Genomic DNA, 15337 nt, shown 5'->3' on the forward strand with positions numbered 1-15337 from the left:
CCACTGCAGATATCCAATGGCATATAAAAGGTGTGTGGGGAGGGTGTGTTGGGGTAGTATGAGGGTTATGTGTCTTCATAGCTACTTTTTTAATGGGCAATGGTGTATGGCCGAACTCAGGTCCTCAAGTACAGTACAGTACTCCCCCCGATATTTGCGGGGGTTCCATTCCAGGAACCCCCGTGAATCTTGAAAAACCGTGAATACGGTTTTCAGCGGGGGAGACAGGAGAGGGCAGCCAGAGCGTCGGCGAATGAAGGAAATCACTCGCGGTATGCTCCGACCGCCTCTTCCTGCACTAAAGTCGGGCCTCACCAATCAGGAGCTGCGTGTCAAAGCAGCTCCTGATTGGTGAGGCCCAACTTTATTGGAGGAAGAGGCAGTCGGAGCATACCGCGAGTGATTTCCTTCACTCGCTGGCGCTCCGGCTGCCCTCTCCTGCCCAGTCATTCGCAGTCGGAAAATACCGCAAATGACTGGGACCGCGAATCACTATCCGCAAATGACCAGAGGAGCACTGTATATGTGGTCAGTAGAATGCAAGGTAGGTTTTAATTTGATAGAGGTCATGGCCCTTGAAAGCTAGTCAGAAACATATTAAATTAGTCTAATGCAGGGGTTCTCAACCCAGTCTTCCCAACACCCAGCCAGTCAGGTTTTCAGGATATCCACAATGAATATGCATGAGAGAAATTTGCATGCGCTACCATCATTCTATGTAAATGTATCTCATGAATATATTCATTGTGGGAAACATGAAAACTTAGTTGCCTAGGTGTACCTCGATGACTGGGTTGAGAATCCGTGGTTCAATGGGATAACCTGCTCAGCACAGTTACAGTCCAAATTCCATTGGAAGGACTGCATCTGGCTTCCAAGAAGGCATTGGGGTAAACTACATTGCCCGGTAAAAGTAAATTGTTTCCCAACCTGGTGTTTTTTACTCGGTTGAGGGAACTTTGTGCATCTGGGTCTCTGTTTCTGCCTAGACCCTGCCTAGTCCCTCTTTCACCTCACTAACCCCTGAATTCTAATTCTGTTTGAAGAGCTTTTCAGCCCAATTGTTTGAGAGCTGCCATGGAGGACTTCAGGTGCCATGCACTGGAGACTACTATGGTAGAAGGTTAACTCAAAATAAAGCACTGTCAGAATTATTCCCATTGAATAGAATCATTAGCATTCTGAGCCAGAATCGCACCCTGTGCGATATTCCCCCTAGCAGCCCCGTTCTGACTATTGCACGAAGGGCAAAGCAGGAGAGACGATGGTTTTTTGCACCTTCATCTCCCTGGCACTCTGTGGGCTCCACCACCCATAAAGCCCTCAAGACAGCCCTAAATAGAAGCGTCTATAAAGGGGGAGACATGTTGGGCAGTAAGAGGCCTTTTTATTAAATTGTCTTGAAAATATATACTTTAGGGCTTCACTCCATTAAGCCCTTAGCCCCTCATTCTTATATAACAGGGCATTTAAATTTAGGCACCATTTGTGCATGTAAGAATACTAACATGTATGCGTGACCACTGTACATATGGAATAGAGAATGACACGGTGGCGGTTTACCCGCGGCTACCGCTTTTAGCTACGGGTAACCCGCCAAAAACGGGGAATGAAAATTAGCAGCCTCTGCGGGGACGGAGACAAGGCCATCACCACCCCATGGAGCGGTGAATGGTCTTGTCACCGCAGTGAGGCATAAAGGATCGTGCGGTCCCCGAAGCCCCCACCTGCCCACCCGCACGCCGGCTCAATCGTTTAACCAGCTTCCTCTCTCCACCTCACCTTAGTTTGCCGGCTTTCTTTTTCGGCGACCGGAACGCTTTCAAAAGAGCCGCGCATGCGCGGCTGCTCAGTATTCAATCTTCTGCTCTGAGCCAACCGGAAACAGGAAATTGCAGCAGAGCAGAAGATTGAACTTTGAGCAGCCGCGCATGCGCGGCTCTTTGAAAGCGTGCCGGTCGCCGAAAAAGAAAGCCGGCAAACTAAGGAGAGCTGGAGAGAGGAAGCTGGTTAAACGATCGAGCCGCCATGCGGGTGGGGGCTGCAGGGACCGCGTGTTCCGGCTCACACAAGGAAGGAGGGGGGTGAAAGGGAAAAGTTTCTCTTCCTTGGAAATGTGGAAGGCAGAGTGGGGAGAAGACGCTGGAAGGGAAGAAGAAGACAGATGCCAGACTATGGGGGAGCGGAGGGAAGAAGATGGGTGCTAGACCAATTGTGGGAGGGGGTGAAGGGAGAGGCACAGTAACAGCAAATGGAAGACGCAGAGAGAAGACACACAGTGGATGGAAGGAATTGAATGAGAAGATGTGGAAAGCAGAAACCAGACAACAAAGGTAGAAAAAAATTCTATTTATTTATTTATTTTTTGCTTTAGGATAAAGTAGTATATTAGTTGTGTTGATAAAAATTTATAAACAAAGCCCTGCCAGCTGAACATCTCTTTCTCTAGTTCAGCAGCAGGAACTTTGATTTATAAGAAAGGAATAAGCTAAATATTGCAGTACTAAGGCTTATATGGATGCTGCAGGGACGGTGACGGGGCGGTGAATGGGATGGCAGTGGCGGTGACGGGGCGGTGAAAGGGATGGCAGTGACGGGGCGGTGCAGAGGATGGTGGGCCGGGGACAGTGCAGTGACGGGGACAGATTTTTTTTCCCCGTGTCATTCTCTAATATGGAATAATCTGCCGCCTCACATCAAATCCCTAAAGGGCCTTCTAAACTTCAGGAAAGCTATAAAAACCTACCTCTATGCCTAATGTATCTGTTAGATTGTATGTCACGGTGGCTAAAAATTTCAGTTACGTTTGTCATGTTTTCCAAACCAAGTTCAACTCCTATGGAACATTTATGTCAGATTGTGCTATCAGATAGATTCCACACTCTGCGCAACCTGATTGTAAAGTCATGACACTATGCACTGCTGAACAGTAACCCTATGTACTATTATTGTATCTCTATGGGCTAGTTTCACTCCGACCATTTAGCGAGCCAATTTCCCTCCGACCCGATTCACTGACCTCGTAGTCAATCATCCTCCAATCCAATCTGATCCGCGCATGCAAATGAGGGGAAAAGGCATGTAAAATAGGCAGGTAGCGATTCACTAACCAAAAACTTGAACATCGACTGGGCTGGCCGATGGCTGGCCAATCAACAAACAAGCGACTGCTGGGGACCAACCGCTCATGTCGTTTCCGACTGCATCTCCTGCTCTCTGCCCCGACTTTCCTGCTGTTTGCCCCGATTGCCACACTGCTTCTTCCACGACTCTCCTGGCCTTCCCCCACAGTGCAAGCCCGTGGTTTTAACCCGCGGGTTTAAAGCGGGTTAAAACTATGGGCTCACTATAAAAAGTAAAAAAAAAAAAAAAAGGTCGCTGCTCTGTAAGCATGTGCAGACCATCTGCAGATGGTCTGCACAAGTGTCGGAATTGCTATTCAGCGATCTGTGCAGTCGATTGGGGGCGTGATTCCGAGCGTCCTCATTTGCATAAGGACGCTTTGTAAATTAGTCCCCTGCCCACGGATCGGATCGCTCATGGATTGGATCCGATCCTTGGGCTTAGTGAATCTAGGCCTATGAGTGTTAACCGTAACCCTGTGACACTGTGAATGTTAACCTGTAATGTAATACTATGAATGTTAACCTTAAACCTGTTCTGAGCTTTCTGGGAAGGACAGGATATAAATCTAAATAAATAAAGATTATCGAGGTAAGAATTAAATTTTCTGGAGGGGGGGAGGGTTTCAACAATAAGCATTCCCTATACAACCCCTACCTTCAGCAGTACAGTAACTCATCATGCAACTATCCAGCCTTCTCATTCATACCAACCCCTCCCTCCATTCCTTTCCTTCCCTTCCCTAACCTCTTAGTTCTCTCTAGTGTTAATGCCAAAGTATATCCCAGGGGATGAGTGTTATAGATAATAAGAGAGTATGTCACAGACACGTGTTTGTGCTTAGTCTACCTTTGGGAGAAATGATTATCTGAAAAGAGTTTGTGTGTGGGGTGGGGGTAGAATAACCAGTTCTGGTCCTCAGAGTCCACAGGCTGGTTTGGTATTTAGGATGACCCAACTAGGTAAATTAATAGAGGTATTTTAGGTGAAATATATGAAAATTAAATATACACTAGACCAGTGGTTCCCATCCCTGTCCTGGAAGACCACCAGCCAGTCAGGTTTTCAGGATAGCCCTATTGAATATGCATGGGGCAGATTTGCATGCCTGTCACCTCCATTATATGCAAATATCTTTCATGCATATTCATTAGGGCTATCCTAAAAACCCAACTGGCTGGTGGTCCTCCAAGACCTGTCTTGAAAATCTAGCCTTTGTTGGCCATCCCTTCTTACTACTGATGACAGAAATGGCTCCCTCTGCATTTCAAACAGTAGGTCCCAAATATATCTTCTGAGTAACCAAGAACCTGCAAATGTGTGCATGTTTCTCTTGTCTGTTTTGATGAATTTTTTCTAGAATATCCTATGAAATATCAGTTATGCATTTTTGTTCCTGAAATCCCGCAGTGGTTTTGTTTTTGACTTCTGCAGGTAGAAATCTCTTATTTGTCTTGACTCTGTGTAGACTAAAGACTAATCTTTATGAGGAAGAGTCTCTCTTAGCACTGTATAAATAAGCAATTGCAGTGTGGTAGGTGACTTGACCAAAGCAGCCTAAAATAGAGTGATATAATGAAAAACACAGGTTGTAGATAAAATAAAGGGAGAAATTTATTTTCAAAGTTTTCTGTTCAACATTGTTTGTACTTGATAGGTATGGTACAGTGTGCTTTGTTTTGTCTTACCCTTTTTTTTTTAATTGTTCATCACAGAACTGAAGAACAGTAAGCAAATTTTGTCCATCAGAAAGAATTTCAAAGTGGAGAACATAGGACCTCTTCCTATATCCATTTCTTCCATGAAGATCAATGGATATAGCTGCCAAGGGTTCGGCTTTGAGGTGCTGGACTGCCAAGCTTTCACCCTGCCAGAGAATTCCTCCCGGGAGATTGGTATCATGTGAGTAATTTGCACACTTCTTAGGCCAGGCTAGAGGTCGCTTGTAGCAATGGCATGGCTTCACGTTGGGCCAGTCTTGCTTTTGTAAAAATAATGCATTTATGAGTTTGTCTGAAAATGAATAAATGCAAGGACTTTATTTACTTTTGTTAAAAACTTAAATAAGTGGAAAGAAAACATACCCTATATACTCGAATATAAACCAAGATTTGGGGGTCAAACAATGGCCCAAAAATGGGGGGGGTTTTAGTTTATATTTGAGTGCTTCCACCTCCCAGATATTGCAGGCCTCCCCGGCACCTACCTTAAGCTCTGGTGATCCAGCGAACGGCCGGGACAAAAGCAATTCCTCCTGCATCCTGTCTCAGCCATTCCCACACCACCCTACTCTCCCTCTTTGACACATTCAGTACCTGGTGGTACAGCAGTGAGTTGGGGCAGGAGTGATCTTCCTACACTCCTGCCCTGAATAGATCTTCTGAATATCATTCTTTTTGGAGAAATATTACCACACCACGGCATACTTTCAGGTTTGGACATACTTGCAAATTAACACCTCCTTTTATCAAACTGTGCTGCCAAGCAGCATGGGTTAAATGCCGAGCCAATCCTGTGGGTGGCTCGGCATTTAGCTTGCACTGTTCGGCAGTGCGGCTTGATAAGAGGGAGGGAAGGGGTAAGTGTTTGTATTACATTCTTTATTAAATAAATTTGCACATAAGTTTACTACATTCTGGACAAAAATATAAATAAATTTCCAGAAATTTTGAAATAATAGAAAAGAAAAAAATCCCTTCAACTAATGTCACTTTCTTTCGACCCTACATTCCAAATAACATCTACTGTTGCGCCATGGGCCTATGTTGTATTTTTCAATTGAATCATTTACAGATTCCCTTTCCAACCCTTTGGGATAATCAAGGCAGTACGGAATCATATAAATAAAACAATATAAGTCCATAAAACCTTTTAAGTACAGTTAAAAAAACAAACTTTAAAAAAGCAGCAAATATAATATGTATAGATAATCTGACATAATCATGTTCGCCGGAGCGTAGAACCGCACCAAAGGTACCAGCAAAGAAGCCAGCGGTACCGGTGCATACTTTGAAGCAACAGATTCAGGAGTTGCTTAGGGATGAGTTACGGGACCAGTTACAAATTCTGCTCCCAACTCAAGTTTTTCCCATGTCAACATCGACTCCACCGGTGCCAGTCCGGTCTGAGCCTTCGACACCAGTTGAGCCGGCCGTGGAATCTCCATCGATACCACCATTGCTTGACCAGGAACTGACGCCTACCAGTCACTGGCACCGGTCTTTTTCAACTCAGATATCACCTGACTCGATGCCGGTGAGGTCGGAAAAGTATTGCAGAAGTTGAAACACCTTCAACCTTTGGTACCGGTTCTTCAACACCGAACGACACAAGATTCAGATCTCCTGGATGATTCAGATCCAGAGCCTGTTCTATCTGACCATGATGGCATTCTCTTCACCAACCTTCTCAAGAGCTTCCTGTTTTAACTGAGAAATCTTAATTTTCTAAATTTTTGAGAGAAATGTCTGAGATTATGTCTATTCCTCTTCAAGCTGATTCTAAATGGTCTAAAGAGTTTCTGGATGCTTTAGATCAATGGTTCCCAACCCTGTCCTGGAGGACCACCAGGCCAATTGGGTTTTCAGGCTTGCCCTAATGAATATGCATGAGAGAGATTTGCATATAATGGAAGTGACAGGCATACAAATCTGCTCCATGCATATTCGTTAGGGCTAGCCTGAAAACCCAGTTGGCCTGGTGATCCTCCAGGACAGGGTTGGGAACCACAGCTTTAGATCAGTGATTCCCAACCCTGTCCTGGAGGAACACCAGGCCAATCGGGTTTTCAGGCTAGCCCTAATGAATATGCATGAGAGAGATTTGCATATGATGGAAGTGATAGGCATGCAAATTTGCTTCATGCATATTCATTAGGGCTAGCCTGAAAACCCAATTGGCCTGGTGTTCCTCCAGGACAGGGTTGGGAACCACTGCTTTAGATTATGATAGAAACATAGAGTATGACGGCAGAAGAGGGCCGGCGGCCCAACAAGTCTGCCCACTCAAGAATCCTCCCTAATGAACTCCTCAGGCTCCCTATTCATGATATTGTACAGGAGACCTTTTACAAAAATTTGGAAACACCACTTACCATTCCAGTGGCTCCTCGTAAATTAGACTCTTTGTATAGGGATGACCTCCTCCAATCTATCCAGAGGTCTCCTTTTCCATTTACCCCCTCATCACAAGGTCATCACAACAGACGCATCCCCTTATGCCTGGGTGGCTCATATGGACGATCGTCAGACTCTGGGTCTTTGGACCGCCAGGGAACAGAAATTTCACATCAATCTCCTGGAACTCAGAGTAGAGAGTTGTGCGGGGACAGAAATCCCACCCGTCCCCGCCAAAGTCCCACCCGTCCCCGTGAGGACTCCCACCCGTCCCCACCCATCCCCGTGAGGAATCCCTCCGTCCCCACCCGTCCCCGCGAGGAATCCCCTCCGTCCCCGCCCGTCCCCACAAGGAATCCCCTACATCCCCGCCCGCCCCTATAAACTACAGAAATAGTTATTTCATTTAATTATGCTACTGAATTAAAGGCTCTGGTAGAAACCCATTTAAAAAAAGCAAAAAGACTTTATTAATTTGGAAATATTAATTGGGAAGAATACATACTTTGTAAATGGGTTTCTACCAGAGCATCTAATGTTTATAAATTTTTATCAACACAACTAATATACTACTTTATCCTTAAGCAAAAATAAAAAATAAAAAAGAATTTTTTTCCTACCTTTGTTGCCTGGATTCTGCTTTCTTCATGTTCTCATTCAATTCCTTCCATCCACTGCCTCTCTTTTCTCTGTGTCTTCCATTTGCTCTGTTACTGTGCCTCTCCCTTTCTCCCCCCTCCCAAATTGGTCTGGCACCCATCTTTTTCCCTCCGCTCCCCCCATAGTCTGGCACCTCTGTCTTCTTCCCTGCCAGCGTCTTCTCCCCATTCCCTCTTCCCCATTTCCTTTCAGTGTCCTTCTCCCCCACCATCTTCCCCATGTCCTGTCAGGCAGCATCCTTCTCCCCCCTCTGCCTTCCCCATTTCCTTTCAGCGTCCTTCTCCCCCCTCTGTCTTCCCCATGTCCTTTCAGCGTCCTTCTCCCCCCCTCTGTCTTCCCCATGTCCTTTCAGCGGCCTTCTCCCCCCTCTGTCTTCCCCATGTCCTTTCAGCGGCCTTCTCCCCCCCTGTTTTCCCCATGTCCTTTCAGCGGCCTTCTCCCCCGCTGTTTTCCCCATGTCCTTTCAACGGCCTTCTCCACCTCTGTTTTCCCCATGTCCTTTCAGTGGCATTCTCCACCCCTTTGTCTTCCCCAGTGCTTTCAGAGTCCTTCTCCCCCCCTCTGTCTTCCCCATGTGCTTTCAGCATCCTTCCCCCCTCCTCCCGTTTACCCCATGTCCTTTCAGCGTCCTTCTCCACCCCTTTGTCTTCCACAGTGCTTTCAGCGGCCTTCTCCCCCCTTAAGTGTCTTTTCTTCTCCACTCCACCTTTCCTCCCTCCCTGCCCCTTACCTTTGTGGCGCTTCCGCACCCCATCGACAACAGAACAGGCCCGGTCAGATAAATCTCCCTGTCCTGTAGCCGCGAATCTAAATTACCTTCTTACAGCAGCTGGAGTAGTGAAGCTGCTGTAAGAGGTAATTTAGATTCGCGGCTACAGGGCAGGGAGATTTGTTGACCGGGCCTGTGGTCGGTCGATCGGGGGACCTGACCGGCTGTGCACATTCTCCGGGGCGGACCGCCCCTTCCCCCCTCTTTCGTACGCCATTGCCTTCTTCCTACCTGCCCTGCTGCACACAGCCAACCGGAAGTCTTCCTGATGTCAGCGCTGACGTCGGAGGAAGGGAGGGCTTTGCTGCGACAGGGCAGGTAAGGAGGAGGAGACTACCCTCGCGGCTCGAGTGCACTGCGATCCAACCCCGCAGGAACCCTGCGACCCTCGGAGGCGTCCCCACGGGATCCCCACGACCCTAGGGGGCGTCCCCACCGGATCCCCGTGACCCAAAGGGGGAACCCGTGGGATTCCCGTCATCCCCGTTCCCGTGCAGCTCTCTAACTCAGAGTGATGTTTTATGCCCTCAAGGCTTTTCATCATCTCCTCTTCCCTCAAGTCCTCCTCTTCGCATAGACAATCAAGTTGCAGTGTACTACATAAACAAGCAAGGAGGCATAGGCTCTCTCCTGTTATGCCAGGAAGCCCCAAAAATCTGGACTTGGGCAATGGCTCACAACCTGTTCTTGAAGGCAGTGTATATACAAGGGGAGAAAAATTCCCTAGCAGACAATCTCAGTAGAATTCTTCAGACTCACGAATGGACTCTCAACTCTGCAACTCTCCAGTCCATCTTAGCTCAATGGGACACTCCACGAGTAGACCTGTTTGTGGCCCCTCACAATCATCATTTGCCCCAGTTTTGCTCCCTGCAATACTCCCCTCTCTGTCTGGAAGCAGATGCTTTTCTCCTGGATTGGACGGGACTGTTTCTATATGCATTCCCTTCAGTCCCTCTCATGTTTAGAACTCTGTTCAAGCTCAAGAGAGAAGCAGTCACCATGATTCTCATTGCTCCACAGTGGCCCAGGCAACATTGGTTCTCCCTTCTACTTCAGCTCAGCTCCAGGGAGCCCCATACCTCTTCTAATATTTCCTACTCTGCTTACTCAGAATCAGGAGTCTCGTCTACATCCCAATTTGCAATCACTGCACCTGACAGCTTGATTTCTCTTGGGATGAATCCATCTATTTTGCATCTCTCTTAACCTGTTAGACAAATTCTTGAAGCATCCAGGAAACCAGCCACTCAACAATGTTACCAGCAAAAGTGGACTAGGTTTTCTTCCTGGTGGCTTCTTCATCATCATGATCCAACATCCTAGGCAGTGGAATTGGTGTTGGATTATCTCCTTTCTCTGTCTGATTCTGGACTCAAATCTACATCTATCAGAGTTCATCTCAGGGCTATTACAGCTTTTCACCTGCCAGTAGAGGGAAAACCTCTCACTGCTCATCCTTTGGTTTCCAGATTCATGAAAGGACTTTTCAATGTGAAACCACCTCTCAAGCCTCCCCCTGTCATCTGGGACTTTAATGTGGTTCTTTCCAGTTTGATGAAACCACCATTTGAACCAATGGCCACAGCTCATCTCATGTTTCTCATCTGGAAAGTGGTCTTTCTTATTGCTCTCACCTCTGCCAGGAGGGTCAGTGAGTTACAAGCCTTAGCAGCAGATCCACCCTTCACAGTTTTTCATCATGACAAGGTGGTTCTACGTACACAACCAAAGTTTCTCCCAAAAGTTGTCACTGAATTTCATCTCAATCAATCAATTGTTCTGCTAGTGTTTTTTTCCTAAGCCTCATTCTCATGCTAGAGAAACTGCTCTACATACTTTGGACTGTATACGGGCTTTGGCTTATTACATTGACCGGACAAAGCCTCACCGAACATCTCCCCAACTGTTCATTTCGTTTCATCCAAAAAGTTGGGGCATCCTGTTTCCAAGAGAACAATTTCCAACTGGCTGGTGGCCTGCATCTCATTCTATTATGCTTCAGAATGGACTGACACTGGAGAGTCATGTCACAGCCCACAAAATTAGAGCTAAGGCAGCTTCTGTGGCTTTCCTCAGATCTACTTCCATTGAGGAAAGCTGCCACCTGGTCCTCAGTTCATACATTCACTTCTCACTTTCTCCAGACGGGATGGGCACTTCGGCCAATCTGTATTACAAAATTTATTTTGGCCAACTCTCCCTCCATCCCATTTCTGTTAGTTTGGAGGTCACCCATATGTGAGAATATGCTGCCTGCTTGTCGTGGGATAAAGCACAGTTACTTACCGTAACAGGTGTTATCCAGGGACAGCAGGCAGATATTCTCACAACCCACCCACCTCCCCGGGTTGGCTTCTTAGCTGGCTTATCTTAACTGAGAGACCGTGTGCCCTACGTTGGGCTGGAAGGCACTCATGCATGCGCAGTTCAGGCTATTGCAAACTTTCTAAAGTCTTAAGGTGGCAATGCACTTTTAAAGTGGTCTGTATCGGGGCTCCGTCAGTGATGTCACCCATACTTGAGAATATCTGCCTGCTGTCCCTGGATAACACCTGTTACGGTAAGTAACTCTGCTCTGTGGTTTGTTTCATCTGTAGATTTATCCCAGATTTTACATCCTCCTGGGTGATCCGCGAATTAACTCTGGTGACAGAGACAGATCTGGAGTTCCAGTTCACACTCAATGTGACTCTTCCTCATCATCTGCTACCCCTCTGTGCTGATGGTGTTCCAGGACCTGGCTGGGAGGAGTCCTTCTGGCGGATGACGGTCCTCTTTGTCAGGTACCAAAAACTGCAGCAAAAAATGTTCTTTTTGATGTTTGTAATTTGTTTTATTTTGCATTTATTTTGATGTTTTCTTGATTTTATTGTATGAATTTAGTTGGCTTCTCTTTAATCCTCCTTGAACTCCTTTTGGTTTAGTGGTGTGAAGGTATTGATAGCATTGGCGCAAAGATAAATTGGTCAGAGATTTCCCCCCCCCCCCAATGTTTTTAGTCTGTTAAAATGAAATTAATCAGAGTAGAAGCTGACATACGAGGCTGAATCAAAAATGAAAGGAAATTGTTAAATTATGCGATAACCAGAAAAGAGCTAGCAAAATGCAACATATGTATTCGTACATTGCCTATTGAATAGTTCATCCATACAGTGCAGCGCTTGGCCTTTAGTTGTGTGGCAGCTACGAGGTCAGAAACAAGGATGCTCTTTTGCAAAATTGCACCATCGAAGAACAGTGTGCAGTAGTGTGCTTTCTTTGGGCAGAGGGAGTGAAACCTGTGGAAATTCACCATCAAATATTGACTCAGAATGGGCATAGCATCATGAATCGATGAAAGTTTTAGGATTGGGTAAAAAGGTTTAAAGCAGGAAGGACAGGTATAACGAACGAAGGATTATTTGATCGCCCATCAACATACCACACACAAGAGCACATTGACAGGGTGGATGCCTTGATTATAGAAGACCAAAGGATAATGGTGTCTCAGTTGGCTGCAAATTTGGATATTGACTATGGATCTACATTTGCCATAATCGTCTGAGAGTGGCCGCGGCAGGAAACCCCTGAACCCCACCACAAGTCATCCAGCAGGAGAGAGTCCCACTCCCTCCTTCCGGCACTCCTCCCCTCCTAATGTCCATGGCAGGAGATTGGGCATCCCTCCTGCCAGGGATGTTAGGGGGCTGTCGACAGGAGGGCTTGGGCATCTCTCCTGCCGGCTGATTTGTGGTGGAGTTCGGGGGTTCCCTGCCACAGCTGCTCCCAGATGATTGTGGCAGGGGAATTACCCCTACCCCATCAGCTGAGCAACAGGGACTCCCCAAAGCTGCGATTCTGTAACCGGTGCCCAGAACCAGGGTGCTGGTTACAGAATCGCAGCTTTGGGGAATCTCTGATGCTCAGCTGATGGGAGAGGGGGGAATTTCCCTGCAACGATCGGCTGCTGTGGTCTAGGCAAAGATAGGCGGCTGAAATGTAGGCCAGGGTTTCATTTTAAGCCTACATTTCAGCCGCCTATCTTGGCATGATTCACGGCTGGGTAGCCACTTTAGATTGCCTAACGCCACTTTGGGGGTTGGCCACGCCTACTTTGGGGTTCCGCAGCCTAAAACGTCTTCCTAGCCACGATTCCAGCGGCCTTTTCAGCTGCCTTTTATTTAGGCATCAGTAGACGCTTCAACCCTGCCTTTTCTGACCATTGGCAGGGTGCCTACCGACGCCTAAATTTAGGCGCTGGTTATAGAATTTCCTCCTAAATGTATTTTCCCTTTATTTTTTTATTTACCTTCATATATTCTGTGAAAATTGCCACTGAGGGCCTGCTGTGCACTGCCAGGTGGAGGGGTGCTGGTGTTCGAGATTCTGCTTCGGGTACCTACAGCCAAAGGAGGACTCGGAGCTCCTAGACCAGGGGTAGGGAACTCCGGTCCTCGAGAGCCGTATTCCAGTCGGGTTTTCAGGATTTCCCCCAATGAATATGCATTGAAAGCAGTGCACGCAAATAGATCTCATGCATATTCATTGGGGAAATCCTGAAAACCCGACTGGAATACGGCTCTCGAGGACTGGAGTTCCCTACCCCTGTCCTAGACAGAGAGTGCAGCAGACATTTAGGGACGTTTATACGTACTACGAGCATAATCCGTTTCAGGATCATACACGTAATCCAAAATGCTCGTTTTGCAAAGTAAAGTTCCCCATAGGCTTTAATGCAAACTCAGAAGATTCGTTCCACAACCGAAGTTTGCAGTGGTGGCCCAGGGGTGAGTACCTGCCTGCGGGTGCTTCACAGCGATTCAAAAGTGGTGCCTTCCTTGCCTCGGGGTCCCCATGCGGCTGCCCTCCTGCTTTGGCAATGCCTCTGCCGTCCGTCAGCGCTCTCCCGACTCCCATCTAAACTGGCCACCATCCTGAATGAACATGCGCGACTTCACCTCTCTCCTCTCCCAAGTCAGCCGCTGCCCCGACAACATGCTCACCACGTACAAGCACGCAGGATGTCCTGTGGGCATGTGCAATAGTTGAGCTATGTGCCTCTCAGTCATATAAATCTGAGGGATCAGTAAAGCATCATCACTAAATTTTGTAGCCATGGAGGCCGTGCAGTTCTGCATTCAGCCACAGAAAGGTGCTTGGCCTTCATATAAGCAAGGGAAAAGCAGAAGCCAAAGAGGATACCCGTGGCTCTCTCTGATGTGTGGACGAAATATCCACATTAGAGAATGACACGGGGAGCGATCCCCGCAGCAAACCGCTGCGTGGCTGCGGTTTGGCTGCGGGTTATGGTGACCTCATTAGCAAATCGCCGCAGACGCGGGGACAAATCCTTTCACCGACCGCAAAAACGGTGAATAGATTTGTCCCCGCAGGCCAATGTCCCCCCCCTCTAGGAACCGCAATTTACCTGTGTTTTCACCGTGCTCCTCATTTGTCAGATCAACCCTTCCTGCCAATAGAACCCGCCCCCCCCCCCCGACGATCGCCCTCACTGGTAGGAGGGTGCCCCACCCCTCCTGCCGGCACCCCCAACGGCCCCCTATATCGCCAATAGGAGGGTGCCCAACCCCTCCTGCCGGTCCCTCCCCCAACAAACCCCGCCATCCCGAAACACCACCCTTAGTCTTACTTTCCAAGTTGGACCGGACAGCTCCTCGCTCGTCTGGCCAGCAGGCCTGCCTCCGTCCAAATGAGGCGGGCCCGCCCCTCCCCTCCCCTGCCTAACCCACAGGATCCTAGGGCCTGATTGGCCCAAGCACCTAAGGCCCCTCCTATAGCGGGAGTGGCTTTAGGTGCTTAGACCAATCAGGCCCTAGGATCCTGAGGGTTGGGCAGGGTAGGGGCGGGCCCGCCTCATTTGGACGGAGGCAAGCCTGCTGGCCATACGTGTGAGGAGCCGTCCGGTCCAACTTGGAAAGTAAGACTAAGGGGGTTCCGGGGTGGGAGGGTTCGTTGGGGGGGGGGGTCCAGCAGGAGGGGTTGGGTACCCTCCTGCCGGCGATCTTAGGGGAGGCCATTGGGAGGACCGGCAGGAGGGGTTGGGTACCCTTCTGCTGCGATTGTCGGGAGGGCCGTTGGGGGGGTCTACAGGAGGGGTTGGGTGCCCTCCTGCCGTGATCGCTGGGGGGAGGGGAGACTTGCAGCCGTAGCCGCGGTCACTATGCTAATCACGGCAGGGAGATCTTTGCCACGATTAGGTACAGCGGCCGCGTCTACTTACCATGAAGGCTAACATTGTAAGCATTTAAAGTACATGTCGTGTTTGTTTTTGCATTGCTAGCCCCAGGGGTGGTGGAAGATTAGTGATTGAAAAACTGTATGAAAAATAACTATTTTAAATTTAGTGATCAAAATGTGTCAGTTTTGAGAATTTATATTAATTAATTTTTTCTCTGCGTGTTTTGTTTTTGTATAGTTATTAACTAATATTTAACTAAGTTTTAAAGTTTTAAAGAATGTTTCCTTTATACGTAAATAAAGAAAAGTGAATGGGATTGCAGTGGCGGTGATGGGGCGGTGAATGGGGTGGCAGTGGCGGTGACGGGGCGGTGAAGAGGATGGTGAGACGGGGACGGGGCGGTGACGGGGATGGTGAGACGGGGACGGGGCGGTGACGGGGATGGTGAGACGGGGACGGGGCGGTGACGGGGACCAATTTTTTCACCGT

At 48.0% G+C, this 15337-nt stretch overlaps 1 protein-coding gene across 2 annotated transcripts in view; it reads left to right on the plus strand.

The window, feature by feature from the left end:
• The window catches only part of TMEM131L (transmembrane 131 like), a 300995-nt gene that overhangs the window by 229011 nt on the left and 56647 nt on the right, over positions 1-15337 (plus strand). For both annotated transcript variants that reach the window (XM_033940895.1, XM_033940905.1), the window contains exons 22-23: positions 4839-5025; positions 11268-11453. In XM_033940895.1, the coding sequence (XP_033796786.1) occupies positions 4839-5025; positions 11268-11453 (373 nt within the window). The remainder of the gene's footprint in view (positions 1-4838; positions 5026-11267; positions 11454-15337) is intronic.

The sequence above is a fragment of the Geotrypetes seraphini genome, chromosome 1 (assembly GCF_902459505.1).
Source record: "Geotrypetes seraphini chromosome 1, aGeoSer1.1, whole genome shotgun sequence".
NCBI lineage: Eukaryota > Metazoa > Chordata > Amphibia > Gymnophiona > Dermophiidae > Geotrypetes > Geotrypetes seraphini.